The sequence below is a fragment of the Scardinius erythrophthalmus genome, assembly GCF_964197995.2.
Source record: "Scardinius erythrophthalmus genome assembly, chromosome: 14".
In the NCBI taxonomy this organism is placed as follows: Eukaryota; Metazoa; Chordata; class Actinopteri; order Cypriniformes; family Leuciscidae; genus Scardinius; species Scardinius erythrophthalmus.
Genome location: NC_138234.1, coordinates 34669975 through 34690409, shown reverse-complemented (window position 1 = coordinate 34690409; position 20435 = coordinate 34669975). Strand labels below are relative to the sequence as shown.

The window sequence follows — 20435 nt, the reverse complement described above, 5'->3', positions numbered from 1 at the left end:
TTGCGAGCAGAAGAGACTTATTTCAAAATCTTTCATTTACTTCATCAAAAAGGTAATATTGTGAAATATTGTGTCTGAAATGTCCCCTCTGTCATGTGGAGTTCCTCAGGGCTCGGTTTTAGGTCCTATTTTGTTTTCATTGTATATTAGCCCTCTTGGTGAAATAATTCGTCATTTTAAAAGTGCTTCTTATGGCTGTTATGCTGACGTCATTCAGTTACTGTTCATTCAAAGAGTCACAGTTAATTAAGTTAAAGGACTTACTGGAATGCCTGTCTTGCATTAAGAACTGGTTAAACAATAACTAAAAAGACTGAAACCTTAATCATCGCTCCAGATCAAAAACTACCTCAAATCAAACGGTTTTTATCATTTGAGAAATATTTGTTGTCCAAAGCTGACATGGAGATGATTATTCATGCCTTTATTTCTTCTCGTTTAGATTGCAAATCTTTTTTTACTTGTTTTAACAGATCTTCTCTGAGTCGTTTGCAAAAACGGTGCAAAATAAAAGCCAGGCTTTTAACAGGAACGAGCAGAAGGACACGCATTACACCGGTTTTATCAACACTCCATTGGCTTCCAGTCAGAATTGATTGTAAAATTTTAGTTTAGACTTTTAGAGCTCTACATGGACATCCTTACTCCCCCTCCCGCACTCTCCGGTCCTCAGGTCAAAACCTCCTGATGGTCCCCAAAACACAAAAGTTTCTCCCAAACTCTGGAACTAATGAGTTTGTGTGTGGTCCAATCTCTTGATAAAAGACACTTTTATCTAGACAAGCTTTTCGTTGATGGGCTTTTACGTTTTGTTTTTAGCTCTGATAGTCTTATCTGTGTTTTATTGTTCTTTTATTTAAATTGTTGCACTTTGTAAAGCACTTTGTGATTTCTATCTGCCATAGGTGCTATATAAATAAATAAAGTTTACTTACTTAAACATTATTACAATTTAGCTGTTTTCTCAATATAGCCGACTATAAAATGTAATTTATTCAAAGCATCATTACTCCAGTCTTCAGTGTCACATGATCCTTCAGAAATCAGTCTAATATGATGATTTGATGCTCAAGAAACATTTATGATTGTTATCATATTTTTGTGGAAACCATTGGGTTTCATAACCAAGCAAAGTGACCCAATATGTTTAACACAAATATTGGGTAACATAAACATCCCGAATGTACAAACATATAGAATAAGTACATGAAAAATAGCATGTTTCATCTGAAGTCCTGGGAAACATGAGTCAACTGCAGTTTAAAACGCAATGATGCCATCTTGTGGTCACTGATAATCTCCTCATTGCCACAAAACCGTTTTTTTTTTGTTTTTTTTTTTTTTTTAGCGTTTCTATGTGGTTACTAGGGTGGTTAGTGTGATTTTGTCCACTAGTAAAGTCTAATTGCTTAAAAACTGAATAGCAGCATGATCTGAACACATGTCCAAACACGCAAACTCTGACCCATGGGCACGAACATTTTGGAGAGGAGCAGTTTCGCGACACCGATGGTGAGCTGGAGTTAAATGTCTTTTTGGTCACTTCTAGACAGAACAATTTAAGAAAGTTATACAAGTACAGAAAGATAATACAAATATAATTTCACTCACCAAGCCTATCACATGAAGCAAACATCCATCATCCCTTCTTAAATGTCCGCGCCATGCGCGTCAGGCCGTTATATTTGGGCCGCATATTTATCTAACGGCAGATTAGATAAAGGAAAACCGTAAATCTTCATTATGAGTCCTAATCATAAATACAGTGCATGTTCACAATAACAGTTTAAATAAATAAAATAATGTTTAAACTACGATTTATTCTAATAAATATAAATATTTGAAGTAGATGCAATGCTTCCGAACCCTTATCCTGCGTGTGGCATGCTGTGTTTTTAATGTTTTAACTACAGAGAGGATTGCTTATCATGATGACAGATTGTCTGAGAAAATATTTTCGTGCAAATAATGCACAACAAGGCCCATCTGTTTCCATAAAAAATATAAAGCAATTAAAAATACTATTTGGCCAGTGGAAAAGATTGAGAAAAACTTTCTCTGAAATGTATTTTATAATATTTGATTTATTTTTTCAAAAACAAGGTAAGGGTAGGCTACTAAATAAATTTGTTTAGCAATGTAATGTGACAGCACATCCATATCTCATATTTTCCTAATACGTTTCCTAATACGTTATTCATCACGTGGATGAATATGCAGATGCAAATGATATGCAGATGAGGATCTGCATAGTTAAACTAGGCGTTGTAAGCTCCATATATGGTTATTTCGGGGTGGAGACACAATATGTCACTGACTGGGATTTATAAAGGGAATTTTGCGCAGGTTCTGGCGTTCGCACGGTTTTATAAGTCTGAATATTTTTTTACGTTACGCCATTTTTGGCTTTCGGGCGTATACGCTTTTAGTAAGGATATACACAGTTTTATAAATGAGACCCCTACACTCTCATTCACTATTCTCTACTTCAGTCCACTAATATAGTCCACTTGAAGCAGTGAATGAAAACGAGTGAGTGAATTTGGACACTTAGTGAGGCAGAAGGGCTGCAGCTTTTGCATGGTTTGTGCTGCATAATCATTTAATACGTAGCAAACTGACAGCTCCAGTAGTAATGAAAAGATTTATCTCGAACTCTTTCATGGAAACTAGCATATATAAACCGTAATTAAACAATCTAATAATCAATTAAAAAGGAATTTATACCTGTATGATATTACGCTGTAGCCACATTGGACCAGTGGTTTGGAAAATGGATGGATGGATGATTCAGCTGTGGCGCCATCTTCTGGTCACACGCGGGAATTCATTCGACGCACGACTCTCACAGTGCATTATGGGAATTCTCTAGCCGTTGAGCATAGCATACATCAGTTGTACACTCGTTGTTGCGGTGCATTATGGGATTGAATGGGTGCACTCGATAACGTCCACTATGGTTTCAGACACCACTACAAATCACTGTGGTCTATTTAAGAGTATGGGGCGATTTGGGACACAGCCCTTGATCAGCTGGTTCACGGTTCAGGTGTGTTTTATTAGAGCTAAACTCTACTGGACAGACTGTAAACTCCGGGAGCAGGATTGAACACCCCTGCTCAAAAAACTCCAGTGTTAAATGAACTCTCCTGGGAGTTATGGCTCCAGACTCAAGAGTGTTAAAGTGCTAAAATATGAGTGTTAAATTAACACTCAAGAGTGGTAAAGTTAATGAGCTAATTAAGTGATTCGTTGAGTGATGATTGACCATTATTGAAGACAACTGATGTTAACAAGCAGAATCACTGAAGGAGAAAAACTATTTTAAGTCACCATTATGGTGATCAGTGCTGCTTTAGTTGGGCTCTTGACCCTTAAATCATTAACTTTAGATTTTGTTTGGTTGTTGTATCCGAGTTATAACTCTCAGATGAACAAAGAGAAAAGTTGATCAGGTGGTGTTGGTTTATGTTTTGACATAATCATAATTTGACCTGAATCACTGAACTCATTTACAAATCTCAATGATATTCTCAGATAAATTAAAGTAGCCTAACCATGATGAGCGCATGGGGAACTGGGTTACTGTACAAAAACAGGCTGTTTTTTTTATATAATTTTTTGTTTTTATATATTTTTTTATTTTAATATTTTATTGGTTGCTCTTTTGCAATTGTTTCCCTCTCTGGAATGTAAATATTTTTTATCTTCCTTTTTTTTTTTTAACTGGCTATTCTATATCTACTTTGTCTACCTTCAAGACTCTGCTAAAAAGTATCTATTTAATATGTAGTTTTGATAATGTGGCTATATATGTTTGCAATGTGTATGTGGGTGTGCAAATGTATTGTAAAGCGACCTTGAGCTAGGAAAAGGCGCTATATAAATAAAACTTCTTCTTCATCATCTAGTGGAGGCGTTTGGTACTGCATTACTGAAAGTGTTTCTGAAAGCTCATCAACCTCAAATTTGGAACACAACTTGTTTAGATTTATGGCTTTGATTTTCTCACAGTTTTAGAGTAAAACATGTTTTGGAAAATATATTTCATATACAATTTAAAAATAGTATTTTTTTATGCATTTTTCATAATAATAAGTCCAAAGCATTCCAGATTTAGGCTACAACTGTTTAATTTGGACATTTCATTTTAAGGTCTATGCTCAAAAAGTGATCAATAATAGGTAATAAATGGATCCATAAATGTAATTCAGTACCATAAAATCCCATAAAAATACAAAATATGAAAACATAATCTAACTAAAATATAGTAGCCTACATTAATTTCATTGAAAGCAAACGTTCACATTGTAACGCGTTTGCTGACTGATATACACTGTGCTGGTGCGGATCGATGTGGAATTGTCCGAGATGGCCCTCACTGCGGAACATGAAATCAACGGGGAGGAGTCGGATCCAGATCCAACTCCTCCCACCTTACATATACCTAAACCTACCCATCTCCACCCCTTAATCCCTAAACCTACCAATCTCCACCCTTTATATCTGGATCCAACTCCGCCCCCCGGATCTCGTGCACTGCATTGAGGTGCTACTGAATTGTCCGGAACTATGTTGATGTATCATTTTAATACAAGATGCAATTCCATGTTTCACCACAGATTTACATAGGAAACATGGGGCGCTGTTGAGCTCCTAACGCCCCTCTTATACGATCATAATCAACCGATCGGCCCAAGTCATCCATGACATTTAAAATAGTCTAGAAACTCCGAAAAATATTTGTTGAATAATTTTGAACACAAAATTAATTTGTTAATTAATACAAAGATAATTTTGGCCAACGATGCTTTTGGTAAACGCACCCCGGTGTGTTAGTTCAAATGCGTGTTATCAACAGTATAGGCTACGGAAGCTTATAACTTGTGATTGTGAGTTTATATCCGTTATGAACTGCTCCGAGACACAAAGGCAGTATAAAACTGAATTTTGCATTTATTAAATAACTTGGTTACTTAATCAACATCATCAATTAATCAACTGAAAATAAAAATAAAATGCCACGGATCATCCTAGTGCGAGGGACCCGGACCCCCATAAAAGGCCAGACACAAATATATTCTCTTCTTCTCAATGTAAGATTACTAGCATATAGGCTAAGTTTAATATAAAGAAAAATTAGGTTCAAGAGAAATTGTAACATTGATTATTTTCTCTATTCTGCCCTTCCACAATTTCAAGATCTCTTCACACTCCCACACACAATGAAAGAAAGTACATTTAGGACATATGTCTGTAATATTCTTGTTGAATTTGTTTAATAATACTGGGCATTAGCCAATTATACTGTAACATTTTCAATCTTGTATTAACAGTTTGCTTCTGAGCATCTCTGAGCATCTCCAATCATTCATTGATATTTCGTCACTGAGGTCCGACCAGAAGATCCATGTTATATAAAAGTGAATATTGTTTATATAAAAGTTTTGGTGACTTCCTTAAAGCTACTGTGTAGGATTTTCTCCCATCTAGCGGTGAAATTGTTTATACTGAATATTACTTTCTAGCCCCTCCCATTCCGAGCGCGTTTTAACTCCTACGGTGGCCGTATTATTTCAAATCTGCTCGGCAGTCACGAGTAATCTCCCCCTCGCATTCGTCACGGCGCCACTGAGAGTGTAAAAACGCGAAAGGCGAAGCTTGAATTTCCAGGTATGTCCCTCTTTAGCTAATGCATTTTCAAGATGGAGGCGCAACATGGCTGCCGCCATTCAGGCGACTCGCTCGCATGTATTGTAAATGGCAGATTCTACGCTTACGAGAATACTTGATTAGTTGGTAGAAGTAATTACACATTAATGAGCACATATCATTTTGAAAGAACAAAGTGTTTTTTGCTAAGAATCAACTTAAAAAATTACACAGTGTAGCTTTAAGTTGGATAAAGGTGGTATATTTATAAAACACTTCTGAAATGATAAAATAAACCTCCTTATTTGCAAATACCTAATATTTCTAGATATTCCAAATTTAGTAATCACTTCTTGAAAGGACATTAGTCTATCTTCTATATACAAATCCTTTATATTTTTAATACATTTCCCCATCCCAGTAACGAGTTGATGAATTTGTATACGAGATACCCAAATATCTCTGCGTTTCATGTTTAAAACTATTGGATTCGTAACGTTTTCCTTCATTTTCTTTAATACTCTACACAGTCTGAGTCATATAGATACGTTTCCAGAGATAAATCTGATTTAATTGATTTTTTTCCCCCAATTCTAACCATGTAGGTGCAGTCGTGAGAAGACGAGAAAAAAAAAGAACATAATAAATCTTAATTGAACTGCCAAATAATGCCATTGGACATGAGGGCACTGAAGCCCAGCTCTATCATAAGGCAGATATAAAGTCTATTATTCCTTATGAATTCAGTAACTATAGCCTCTTCAGTCTAGAAAATAAGGTGCTTCGAGGTGCTAGAGGGATATTCAGAAGAACATATGGCAATATATTCATTTTTAATATATGTATCCTCCCTATTATGGGTAATGAGGTGCATCGTTTGCTGCATTATCAAAAACAGAATCATAATTTATTACAACAGCATCTATTTTAATACCCAGATATGTGGAGACTCTGGAAGTTTTAAACATATTAACATTACTGCTTTTAATTATTAATCCAATACCCTGATTCTTTCCCAGATATCTCACTAAGATGCAGTAGAGCAGGGATGGATGTATCCAGCTTCTTTAAAAACAATATTACATCGTCAACAAAAAGAGCTATTATGTTCAAAACTGGAAATTGTTATACCTTCAATATCTCTATTTCTTCTAATTGCGATTGCAAATGGTCGAATGGCTATAAGAAAAGGCAGAGGGGAAAGAGGAGAGCCTCTAGGAATATGAAATGCTTTGACAGTGTTAGTCAGGATGTCAGCTTTAGGATTCTCATATAACAGTAACTCTCCCCGAGTCCATAACAGAAATCCCATTCGACCCTGTGTCTAATGCCATCATTTATTTATTTTAATATTTTGTTGTTTTTTATTTATTTATTTTTACATTTTACATTTTACTTTTCTTTGTATTTAAATCAAGTTTTATTTATTTAGTTTTATTAAATTGTATGTATTTAAATAAATAAAAATATTTAAATTAAATTACACTTATTTTGAATTTTTTTTTAAGAAATTGATTGTTCATTTTGTTAAATTTTTACACAGCCTTTCTTATTTAAATCAAGCTTTATTTATTTAGTTTCATCAAGTTAATTTTATTTAAATCAAATAGTATATATATATTAAATGTTCTATATACTGTATCTAATTAATTAATTATTATTTATTTTATTTATTTTTACTCAGCTTTTCTTATTTTTATATTAATCAATCTTTATTTATTTAGTTTTATCACATTTATTTTATGTATTTAAATCAAATTGTATTATTTTATATTATAATGTTTTATATATATGTGTGTGTGTGTGTGTGTGTGTGTATATATATATATATTCTTATTTTTATCTAAATCAAGCTTTATTTATTTAGTTAGTTAGTTTTATCACATTTTTTTTATTTAAATCAAATTGTGTTATATTTTGTTTTATTTTAAAATGTTTTAGACTGTATATGCACAGATTATTTATTTATTTATTTATTTCACTTCAGTGTAGTAGTATGTGCACATCCAGAAGTCTTGCACTGCCACTGCTGCTTCCACAAATCTATTAAAATGTGCAGCATTTCGACCCCAAAGGTCTTCGTCAGGCAGACTACAAGTACCTGTGCAAGTAGCCTACTTGTTGTTTGCCTGACGAAGACCCTTGGGTCGAAACGCTGCACATTTTAATAAATTATTTATTTTGACTCCCATGTGTCCCCACCCAGTGAGTCCCCGGACCCCAGTCTGAAACCCCTGGGTGGTGCAGGGATGACGTATTTGTTTTGCATTAAAAATATTGTGCAGGGCTTGGTTTCGGATTGACTGGGTGGATGGTGAGAGGTCTGTTTTGTCCACCTTTAATTCGCTACACAAGTCCATGTAAATGTCAACCTCACTGATCTATTCAGTCACTCTTATGCCATGCGCGCCAGGATGTCGTGGCCCACCTGCTGACAAAAAGAATCACTGAATCGAAACGAACTGTTCAAACGAACCGACTCGCGGAATCGAGTACTACGGCCGACGTCAGTGGGCGGGGTTTCGCGGGCCGTACTAAAAGCGAACCCGCTCGCGCTCCTCTGTCCTGTAGCGAGAAGAACCACGTGTGACTGAACTCTTCCAGCCTGCGCCACTCTCACAGCTAAACCAGCTTCACAGCACCAACAGCTTCAGTCATGGTCAAGCTCGCTAAGGTAAGATATCTGCAAACATGCTGTAACTATGCGATACACCACGCTCAAAATGCGATTTTTTAAATATATATAATTTTATTGTATTGCTTGTAACGGGAAGGCCCACATGTGCGCCACACGTATTTCCATTGTAGGTATTTATAGCGTTGCTATGTAACCTCAAAAGTGCAAATTGTGTTTTAATGATAACTCGTGCCGTCTAAAACGAGGTCATTTATATGTAATCTGTCTTTGTTTGTTTCCCCCGTTGTCCCGGGCTGACCACGCTCCTCCGTTTGGTAGGCCTCAGCTGAGACTCGTTAACAATACGCGTTAGGTTTTAATTTTACACGTTTTTTTTAGTGTTGAGAGAGTAAATAAATCACTCTGCGCCGGTCAGCGAGGTTTTTAGCGCTGTTACCGTGTCGTGGTTTAGCTCGACTCGTGTGCTAGCCATGTGCAGCGATGCAGCTTGATGCTAACGCCTCCATTTTGGCTCTTTGAAGTGATCGAGCAGACATTTAACACGCTGCGTTAAACCGCGTCGCGTTGGTTATGCACATTTACGCGACTCACACGAGTATAATATGCGAGCACGACGCGAGTATTGCTTAATCTTGCATGTTATACGAAGAAAAAAAATATATTTACTCTTCTGGTAGCGCGCATGTGGGGTTTCCACGTGTAACGCGAACCCACGTGGGTTTGTTCACGCGCAGGTCTTTGCTTGTTGAATAGTACTTTAAAACCCAAACTTTAACTTTTTACTTTTTTTTTTTTTTAACGTTACTTTTCAGTTTAGGTAGTGTGTTTAAGTTTAATTTAATTACACACACAAATGTTTGGTATACAAAAAGCCGCTTCGCGAGAGAAACACGTGGTATTTAAATGATCCACAGGATATGCAAACATGTTTTGGCCATTTTGTTCGTTTTGTATGCATTACATACAGAATTTATTGTTTTTGATTGGGCTGCACCTCCAAACATTTGGTTTGCCAAATACATGCCATGAATGTGCACACACATACACAACGTATATGTATAAAGGAGCTTTTGACTTGTCTTCCTCTGTTTCAAATCTTATTTTCATCAGTAATCTAAAAACAAACTATGGTTTCACCTCCAAATATTTGGTATTTCAAACGGCATTAAAAGATTTACATAATTTATAAAGATTTGGCTTTTATGTTAAAGTAGTATTTGGCTCGTTAGGATTAGGAATGAGAATGACGTATAAAGTTTTTTTTTTTGTGCCTAAAGTGAAACTGAAACTACCAGCATGTGAGATGCACTTTACAAATAAACACTCATATTCTTACGCCAACCTCATTCAGCAGGAAACACAAGGTGTGCGGTTCGCATGTTTTGTGTGCGTGACTTTAATCGCATTTTGGGCCCTTCAAAATCCTTTTTTCCCAGCTTTAACTTCTGTACTTTGATTTAATGGTTCAGTTAAATGTTAGTAATCAAACGCATCTCTAATTATTTGAAGCAATGAAACTTGTCCGATTTATCAATCCATCAAGTTTAATGAAAGCGGTCCTATGGAGTGCTTTTTCCACAGTATCCGTGGGTTTTTGGTTTAATTTCTGTTCCTTTATTTTTTATGATTTAATAAAATGTTATAGTCAAAAGGCATGTCTAATTAGTTGGATTCATAATGAAACCACTTAAAAAAATAAGAAAAAAATTGGCAATTTTCAATTTTTTTTTTACATTTATGATTTAAAACATACATCTACACTAGGATTGAATGTCATAATTTCTTAAAGTTATGCTGAACTCTTTTGTCGGGTTTTTGTGAATACTTTGAGATCTTTCATCCCAAACTTGCCGAATGGTTCCAGTAAATCCCATGATTTGTCCATGTCTGCAGGCAGCGAAGAAAGAGGCGCCGCTGAAGAAAAAAGCACCTCCACCTCCCAAAGATGTGGAAGAGGACTCCAGCGAGGAGGACAGCGACGATGAGGAGGAAGAGGTGAGGACTTGACTGTGACTCGGCTACAACTGCTTTATTTGCAGCGTGATTCATAACCAAGTTTAATTTCAACAGGCTCCACCAGTCAAAGCTGCAGCGAAGAAGAACGCCGCTCCGGTAAAGGCAGTGAAGAACGGGAAAGCCGCTGCCAAACAGGAGAGCGAGGATGATGACGAAGACGACGACGATGATGAATCTGGTACGCACGTTTTTCCACGATGGTTTTCTCAGCGCACTGCTCTTTAATCCGAAGTCTAATTGGTATTTGTCTGCTCTTCCCATTAGAAGAGGAAGCTCCTCCCCCCCCGAAGAAGGCCACGCCTGCTAAAGCGACCCCGGCTAAGAAAGCAGCGCCTGCTGAGGAGTCCAGTGACGAGGACGAGGATGATGATGGTATGAAAACACTGGCGAAGAACAGTATGTTTAATCTATTCTCATTTTGGAGAGCAGATATCGATTCTTAAATCCCAAGAATCGTTATTTGTTCAGTGTTTGATGTGTGTGAGTTCACTAGCCGTAATTTGTGGCGCACCTTCCATCCAATTGATCGCAGTAAGCTTCATGATGTTATGAAAGTCTCTGGTTTCAAATTGTAAATTGCCTCAGTTCATGTGGCTCTTTACTCTCTAGCTCTTTACTGCTAGTTATAGCACCAAATAAACACGAATGGACATCTGAGGGAATGTTCAAATATACAGAACTCAAGACGTCAATAAAACAGCTTGTAAACTATACGTAACGTTATATTTGCATCGGAGCCGTTCAATGAACAAATTCGTTAGTCAGCTATAAAAATAAAAACTATTGCACAATTATTCTATTTTTACTGAAACCCTTATTGATTTATTTAAACATTTATGACAGCCGTTGTTTAAATGTGTATTGAAAAGCAAATTGGGAGTAAAAGCCAATTATATCATTACTGTTTGTATACTAAAACATTGATGGTTTGAAAAAATTACTTGTAATATACATCTTCAACTTTATATATATACACAGACATGTATAGCACATTTGAAAATGACTTTGTTGGCCATGGTGCTTGACAATTTAATGTAAAATGTATAAATAGTTTAGAGCATTAGTAAGGCCTCCCCCCCCCCCTTAAATCTTACATTCTGCATCTGAATATCAAACGTATTGTAGAATGTGCCGATTCACAACCTTAGTGTTGTGCAATTTCAAGACAATGACATTCTAACAGCTCGATTTGCACCATTTCCTGTCTTGTGTAGAAGAGTCAGAAGAAGAGGCCCCCCCACCACCCAAGAAAGCTGCTCCCGCCAAAGCCACGCCGGCCAAGAAAGCGGCTCCTGCGGCCAAAGCCGCTCCTGCTGAGGAGTCTGACGACGAAGACGACGGTGCGAAACGCTCGAATTATTCATTTAAACATGATGGCAGGCAGTGTGAAGTAGGGGTGGGAGATATTGACAAAAATGAATATCTCTATTTTTTTCCAATATCTCGATATCGATATTCAGACGATATTTTTGCCATCCTTCAAAGAAATGTGTGCAAACTGGCAAAGAAGGTCCAGTTGGTCTTTTGACTTGCTGCATTTTACCTATGTAGGCTATAAAAGAAACAATAAAGGAGCTAACTAAACAGAATCTGAGGAAGCCCCTATCTTTTTCCACTTACAAAAAAAAAAAAAACGGAACTAGGCACCTTTTGCAACAGTGATTATTAAATCAAACAACAATATTGTTGATGATAGATTCAAAGTAAAAAAATATATATATTTTCAAAACGCTATAAATCCATCCATTTTTTTTCCCCAAAACGCTATAAATCCATCCATCCCCCCCCCCCCCCCAAAAAAAATTGACGGTTTGTCTTTTAAAAAAAATCTTTTGTCTTTTATTTTTCGTGTTTGCATTTATGAGGAAAAAACAATATTACGTGTCAGTTCTCCATTATGGACGCGAGTGCTCTGAAAGCGGCAAAAATACTAAAGACTTTCAAACTTTCACAGAGACCTCAAAACAAAAAGCACAAAGCCTTTCTTTAAAACGAATTTCGTTTTGTATTAATTGTATCTTAATTTTAATAAAAATTTTCATTGACCAATTTCCTGGATTTAATACATTAAAATTAAATATAAATTATTAAAGGCGCCGGTGCTTGAACTGGAGATTATATCATCATGAACCGAACCGTAGCCTACTCGCCTCACAGGCCTAAAAAATGTGAAATATTTTTACAGAAAGCTGGTTCTAAACAAAACCATCCAAAACAAAATAAAACTATGTAGCCTAATAAATGTGCATTTCTCTGGTGCGTTCACTAGCCTATACTGCGAAGATCGCGAGTCATCGTCAACTTCATCTTTGCAGCCGACACAGAAATTAATAAACAATTTAAAATGTCTTATTGCAATATTTTACATATTCATAATCGTTACTTTTGGTGGATCTTTGAGGCAGCTTTTTAGGTTTATGGCGTTTTGGAAAAGAGCTCTTCACGTAACGTTTCACCAAGGCACAGCGGCCCTTCAGCACATAAGAAAAAAAATAAGAGAAAAAGCACTAATTACGAAACTTTGATGTGGTTGAACAGGTGAAACAGTCACAAATTCCTCTGCAACTCAAATCTTCTCAATACGAGTTATGAAGGAAGAGAACAGCATTACAGTTTTCAGCGCGTCCTCTGATTGCTGTGTTCTGACCGAAAAACTGCGTGCAGGAGCACACGCGCAAACGGTTTGTAAAATGTCCTTTTGTAAAATGACATATGATAAAATAAAAATAATTCATATATCATTTTAAAAACGGTTTTGTGCATGTGCTTCTGCGCGCACTGTTTCGAATTTACTTATGCGTTTTTGACGACGCGGGACCATGGGCTGGGCCACTTGGAGGTTGCTTCCGCGAATAGTACTGCCCCACAGTATTAAAAATCGCTACATATAATTGTTTAGAAGGTTATTGTGTGCGTTATTTGTTTTCTCTTTAACTTCCAGCTCTTTTCATGTTTGGGGGGTCGGATTGTACAAATTATGAAATATTCGATATCTCAATTTTGCATATCGTCCAGACAACAATTTGGATATTATCGTCTAAACGATATATCGCCCACCTCTAGTGTGAAGTCGTTTTCGCTCTGAACACGGCTTTGTTGTAAATCCCTGTCTAAACTTGTGTTCCTGTTTAGATGAATCTGAAGAGGAAGAAACCCCGCCTCCTAAAAAGGCCGCTAAACCTGCAGCCAAAGCTAAAGCTCCCGCAGCCAAGGAGGAATCTGATGATGATGATGATGACGAAGATGATGGTGTGTGAATGGCTTTTTTTATTTAAGTTGCACATATTATGAACCACAAGGGACTTAATACTGAATGATTTGGATGATACTGTGGAGCGGATGTTTTTTTTTTTTTTTTTTTTTACACTTCTCAATGATTTTGATTTATTTTTATTTTTTTTAGATTCAGAAGAAGAGGAAATGGACACGACTCCTGCGCCCAAAGCCAAAAAGGCAGGAATGGTGAAGGCAAAGGAGGAATCTGAAGATGATGACGAAGATGATGATGATGAAGACGACGATGATGAGGAGGAGGAAGAAGGTAAGGCCGTGAAGTTTTTGTAACATTTTATTGTACTTTCATGGCGCTTTGGAGTTTGGCAGTCTTTAATTTCTAAAACTCCCATGTTTTGTTCTCCAGAAACCCCGGTCACTCCAGGGAAGAGGAAAGCTGAGGCTAAAAAAGAGAAGGGAACACCGCCTGCCAAGAAGGTGAAAACTGATGGCGAGGGTGAGACTTGCGCACTATTCTTTAGTTCTTGCACATTTAACTTCATATGATGATCACAAGGGACTTAATACTGATGTATGTGATGTCACCTTTTATCAATTCTGATGCTGGTTTAAGGAAATAGAGGTGTGTTTCCTTGTCGTGGTTTGGTGAACTAACTCTGGTGTGAACTTTCAGGTTTCAGTCTCTATTTGGGCAACTTGAACTGCAATAAGGACTTTGATGAAATTAAATCTGCGATCTCCAAGTTCTTCTCAAAGGAAGGCCTAGAAATTCAGGATGTGCGACTTGGTGGGACCAAGTAAGGAGAATTTCTGAATCTCATCTTTCAGTCAAATTCATGCGAAGGCATTGTGAATGTTGATTTGACTCTTGAATTTTGCAGGAAATTTGGCTACGTTGACTTTTCGTCTGAAGAGGATTTGCAGAAGGCTTTGGCCCTCAATGGCAAGAAGCTGATGGGCCAGCCGCTGAAACTCGACAGGGCCAGAAGCAAGGAGGACTCCCAGGAAAGCAAAAAAGGTAATGTCCTACAGCTGACGCTTTGAACGTCAATCCAGCCGAGTCTAGAAATGATGTCAGCTTATCAACACCTGAACTCTCATGTGGATTCCATGATGGTCAAGTACTGATCTGGATCAGTCGCCGTGCTATACGACAACTTTGAGTTTCCAGAATCCAACGTTTTATCGTTTTCCTTCCCTCAGAGAGAGATGCACGCACTTTGTTCGTGAAGAACCTCCCTTACTCAGTAACGCAAGATGATCTGAAGGAACTCTTTGACCAGGCTGTTGATATTAGAGTACCGATGGGCAGCAACGGTTCAAGCAGAGGGTAAGATTAAGCTGTGACTGTTTGTTTTAACAAATAAAACTTGTTTTGAGCAAATGGTTGACTGACGACCTCCACTTCGGTGACAGAATCGCCTACGTTGAGTTCAAGACCGAGGAGATCGCCGAGAAGATGCTGGAAGAGGCACAAGGTGCCGATGTTCAGGGCCGCTCGATCACGGTAGACTTCACTGGAGAAAAGAGCCGGCAGAGCGGGAGATGTGAGTAACGATGCCATCTAGGTGTCCTTGTTCCTGTTTTATTTGTGTTTTTATCAATGCTAATGTGTCTCTTGTTTTCTAGCTCAATCAACCGGTGGTGCTTCAAACAAAGTCCTTGTCGTAAACAATCTGGCGTTCAGTGCAACTGAAGATTCCCTCCAGAGTGTGTTTGAGAAGGCAGTGTCCATCAGAATACCTCAGAACAACGGCAGGCCGAAGGGGTACGTCCAGCGCTTCAGTAGTGTCTTTAAGGATGTGTAGGAGTATAATGATACAGTATCAAGAGGAATAGATGTTATTAGGTCTCATGCACGTTCACACTAATATTCGGCAAGAAAATTCGGTCTGATTTTTGCATGATTTGTCTTGAGTAATGGGTAATAAAACGTCAGACTGGCTGAATAATGCAGTATCACACTGACAATAGATCAGCAGAAATGCCTCTGTTACTCTGGTACAAAAAGCATTTCGCAATATTTAATTTTTCATTTCTGAGACCTGAATTCTTCCTCTATTTGCTGCAATTATTTGGTAAATTAGTTACTTTGAGCGCCACCAATTTGCAGTTTTATTTTAACAGCAGCAGCTCTCTGGACATGTGACCTAAAGGCCAAAGTGTACTTTGGGTTTTATGCATGCACAAGGAGTCTGTGTACAGTGAGCGTGATGCTAATTTCATCACAAGAATAGTACATAATAGTACACTGGCCCGAAACCAAAGGGACTACAAACAACAAAATACTGGAGACTGCAGCAGCAGCTCACATTGACAAGGTTGAGATGCAGCAACATGAGTTAAAAAGAACACAAAGACATTGTTATCGCTCATAACTTCAGGAGAAAAATAGCGCAGACACTGAACAAAGGTGAAACTATCTAGGGCACCTCAAAAACCGCCTGAGTTCACGCACGCTATCAAATGGATTATGCTTTTGAAGGCTACTCTTTTAACATCTATTTCCTGTGCGTGCGACTTCGTTTCATTATCAGAATGGCTGTGCGTTCAATTCTAAAGCTATTTGCGCTACAAAAAGTTAATATTGTAACAGTTTGCAAATCAAGCTGCATAATTTTTGCACAGGTAAAATAACACTAACACCCAAAGCCAGACACATTCAACTTACAAATGGCCGCTCCTGCTCTTACACTAAATATGGTGGATTGATTCGTCCGTTTTCTTCAGTGGTAAATCTCTATCCGTAAAGGTGTGGTGATGGCATGCAAGTTTTCGCGTCACTAATGAATGGCTGCTAATGTGTCTATTGAGAAAGTGAAATGTTTGAATTTTGGCTCTGAACATTTGTCTTGGTGTGATTTAGAAGCATCTTGTTTGTTTTTTTTTCTCCAGCTTATTGGACTGGTCTAATGTCTTGTTTTGTTTTTCTAGATATGCATTTTTGGAGTTTGAAAATGTGGAGGATGCCAAGGATGCGCTGGAGAATTGCAACAACACAGATATTGAGGGCAGAAGCATCAGATTAGAGTACAGTCAGAGCGAGAGAGAGCGAGGCGGTGGAGGAAGAGGAAACTCTGGTTTGTAGATTTGCAGCTTAAAGTTTTATCAGCTTAATATTGTTCGCAAATGCTTAAAGTGCTAACTGCTTTTTCCACACTTTGTAGGACCTACAAAAACCCTGTTTGTCAAAGGTTTGTCAGAAGACACCACAGATCAGACTCTGAGAGACTCTTTTGAAGGAGCCGTTGGCGCCAGAGTGGCCATGGACAGAGAAACCGGATCATCAAAAGGGTACGGATGTGTTTGATTCTCTCTCAAACTGTGGTTTTTGCTTCTCATGAGCTCCTCTCTGTCAGTTCAGTGGCGTTGTATGGATTCGCACGAGAAGTAGATTCAAAGTCACACTCAAACAGGTGTTTCCAGGTGTTTCATTGGAAAGTACCCATGTCTGATGTGAGACATCTTTAGCCGGTTTGATCCAGAAACCGCTGCTGGTTTCCTCCTTGAATGTTTACTGAATACGGTTTCCTCCCCCAGATTCGGTTTCGTAGACTTCGACAGTGAAGAAGACTGCAAGTCGGCCAAAGAAGCCATGGATGACGGAGAGATCGACGGCAACAGAGTGACCCTGGACTACGCCAGGCCCAAGGGCGAGGGCGGCCGAGGCGGGGGCTTCGGTGGCAGAGGAGGGTTTGGAGGACGAGGAGGCGGACGGGGGGGTTTCGGAGGCCGAGGGGGTGGCGGTAGAGGAGGCGGATTCAGGGGCGGACGAGGAGGACGGGGCGGCGGCGGTGGCTTCAGAGGAGGGAGAGGAGGTAGGTGTCAACTATGCAAAACACTTGATTGTGCCACATCTACAGAAGTCTAACCATTTCCAGGCGTCATACTTGAACTGTCCTAGAGTTTTAGTCCGATCAACATCATATTTGGTGCGTCTCATCTAAAGACATTTGCGGAGATCTTGAGGTTTCATGGCAGCCTGACAAAGTTTGTTTCGCCGTGAAACGGGAAGCTGTAGTAACTCAAGCATACCAGTCCTTGCCTAGAGACATCTGAGCCCTGTTTACAGCTGGTATTAAAGCTACACTGTAAGTTAAGTTGATTCTTAGCAAAAAACACTTCTTTCAAAATATGTGCTCTGTGTAATTACTTCTACCAACTAATCAAGTATTCTCGTAAGTATAGAATCTGCCATTCAGAATACATACGAGCGAGTCGCCTGAATGCCGGCAGCCATGTTGCGCCTCCATCTTGAAAATGCATTAGCCAAAGAGGGACATACCTGGAAATTCAAGCTTCGCCTTTTGCGTTTTTACACTCTCAGTGGCGCCGTGACGAATGCGAGGGGGAGATTACTCGTGACTGCCGAGCAGATTTGAAATAATACGGCCACCGTATGAGTTAAAACGCCCTCGGAATGGGAGGGGCTAGAAAGTAATGTTCAGTTGGTAGTCATAAACAATTTCACCGCTAGATGGGAGAAAATCCTACACAGTGTAGCTTTAAAGATGTGTTTTGGTTGATGAGATCACAAGTAGACGAGGGATACATTCCCGTTTACACCTGGTTGCGACCGTTCCCTGCTACTTGAAAACGAAGAGCTGCTGCTGCTTGCGAACAACGGTCTTTCGAATCGGCTTTGGCCGCGACTCTGGAGGACTTGGAGTTAAGCTGTTCTTTGAGAAAAGAATGGCACTTACATCATTCTTAAAAGGAAGACGTGTTTGTAGTTTTGCCGACCAGATACGGCAAAACTACAATCTATCAACTAGCTCCGCTGGTGGAAAACGCTCTGGTTGGTTGTAGCGCTGTCCTATTGCGTGCAGAGGGAATTTGAAAGCCAATCGTTTATCCCGCCCCTCGGATTGAGCCGTGCCAATGGTGTGTTGCCAGACCTAACATCTTGATATAGGTCTGGCTTGCCAGGCTAGGTGTTTAAATCTCTTTAGTCCACTTTCAACCACTTCTGTCCTGATTTCTTCGAGGGGAGGGTCTATGGGTGGGTAAATGTATGGGATTTTTTCAGATCTTTTGATCTAATGACGTAAGCTCACGCAATTTACATAAGAACAGCCGCAAGACCAGCCGAACGCTGTGAGTGCGTTAGAAATCAGGAATGGAGAGTATTGTATTTGTACCACATTGTTTTTGGTGCGCTTTTCATCTTCAAACCAAACTTGGGTCTCCAGCCAAAGTTTAAATCCCGTCTGGCTAGCCGCTTCCCATAATGTCTACTCATGAGGTCAGTAGATGATCTTTTGTGGCTGTTGAAACGCGTTCGAACACATGAGCGTTTGCACTACAAAAGCAATCTGGTTGACTGTTCAGCTACCTCTGGAAGTGGTTGAAAGTGGACGAGCTCAAAATGTTTTAGACCCCGTTTACACCTGTATTTAGCATCCACTTGTGATCCGATCGAACAAAGCGCATCTTACTACCAGCTCTAAACGGGGTCATGCATGCCAACATTCAGATAATGACGCCACCTACTGGTTGCAGAAACTGTGGCACACTCATAATCCTCCTATATTTACCGGTTTAAAAGCATATTGCGGTTTTCCTGGGGCCACAGAGTGGCAGTGACCTTGTATGCTTGAGTTAATACAGCTTCCCGTTTCATGGCAAAACAAACTTTGTAAGGCTTCAATGAAAACTCAAGATCTCTGCAAAGGCCTTTAGACGAGATGCACCAAATGTGATGTTGATCGAATTAAAACTCTAGGATAGTTTAAGTACGACGCTTAGAAATGGCAAATTGCACAGAAAAAATAACATGAACAATGTGACTTTTTCTGTCGGTTTGTATTAATGTCAATCACTACATTTTGGCAGTGTGCTGTTCTGAACATTTAGCCTTGTTTTAGCAACAAAAGTACTGAATTATATATTTAAGATGAAAATTAACTTTTATTTTTTGTTTTCTTCTCCCCCCCCCCCTCAGGTGGACGAGGTGGATTTGGGGACAGGCCACAAGGAAAGAAGATTAAGTTTGATGATTAAATCTGTAATTGAATGAACTGTTTTCATTGCTTAAATCCACTTTTGTCAGAGCATTTCTAGGACATTCCAGAAAGCGTCAGTAACTGTACAGTGACCCCTGACCCCCCGACCCCTCGCTCCCCATGAACTGAGAGTTCTGAGACGTCTCAACCATCCGCGTAAAAATGAAATGTGAATGTTGTAATTATGCTCTGCTGGTTTAGGTACATGTTGTACATGCTACGGTTTGTTTTCGTTTCTTTTTGTTAGTGTGTTTTTCCACTCTTCCCCCTCAATTTTTATTTAATTTCATCTTTTTCTTTTTTTTTTTTAGTTGCATTTTTTAGGTGCAAGTTTAATGTGCAGTACCTTTTTAATGTGCAAAGCATATTGTAACGTATACATGGAGTTGACACCTATTTAGTAGTATTTAGAGATATAAATCTATATGAAAGTTTTGAATGTTGAAGCCGGACAACAGCTCTGTGAGGATGTCAAATTTATATATCCATTAAATTTGGCTTTTGTGACTAATGGTTTTTTTCTTTTTCCAGTTCAGATTTTTCATAATGTAAAGAACCATTTTGATTAAACATGGTTTTTAAACTGTTTGGTTGTGATTTTTGAAAGTTGTGTATGTGTTGCAAATAAGATCTGCAACTCTATTCAGACTGATCTTAGACATTTTCATAACTTTAATTGAATTAAAGACCCAACTGGTGACTTTACTAGTCTGTCACAATGCAGGTTTGTGCTAATCACTCATTCAGTAAAGCCAACTAACGTAGATAAAACGTCATTTGAATGCTACTGGACTGGGCTAACTATGAGAGAACTGCCACAATATTAGAGAAATACTGAAAAAAAAAAAAAAAACCTGTATGAGACAGTCCTACAGGGCCGTTGAATGCTT

The 20435-nt window shown here is 38.6% G+C and overlaps 1 protein-coding gene across 3 annotated transcripts; it reads left to right on the top strand.

Annotated features, from left to right (window-relative positions):
- Nucleotides 1–8155: 8155 nt before the first annotated feature.
- On the top strand, nt 8156–20128 carry ncl (nucleolin). 3 transcript variants are annotated; one of them, XM_081384901.1, is made up of 17 exons: nt 8156–8326; nt 10184–10285; nt 10361–10484; nt 10571–10702; nt 11521–11646; nt 13439–13555; nt 13710–13847; nt 13947–14036; nt 14214–14337; nt 14422–14558; nt 14744–14870; nt 14957–15087; nt 15170–15308; nt 16475–16620; nt 16708–16834; nt 17081–17358; nt 19485–20128. In XM_081384901.1, exons 1-17 carry the CDS (start codon nt 8309–8311, stop codon nt 19541–19543), a joined length of 2115 nt encoding a protein of 704 aa, XP_081241027.1. In that variant the 5' UTR covers nt 8156–8308; the 3' UTR covers nt 19544–20128. The 3 variants fall into 3 exon arrangements, with proteins under 3 accessions (XP_081241027.1, XP_081241028.1, XP_081241029.1); XM_081384902.1 differs by having other exon boundaries at nt 8214–8326; nt 10571–10678; XM_081384903.1 differs by lacking the exon at nt 11521–11646 and having other exon boundaries at nt 8214–8326; nt 10571–10678.
- The last annotated feature ends 307 nt before the right edge of the window (nt 20129–20435 follow it).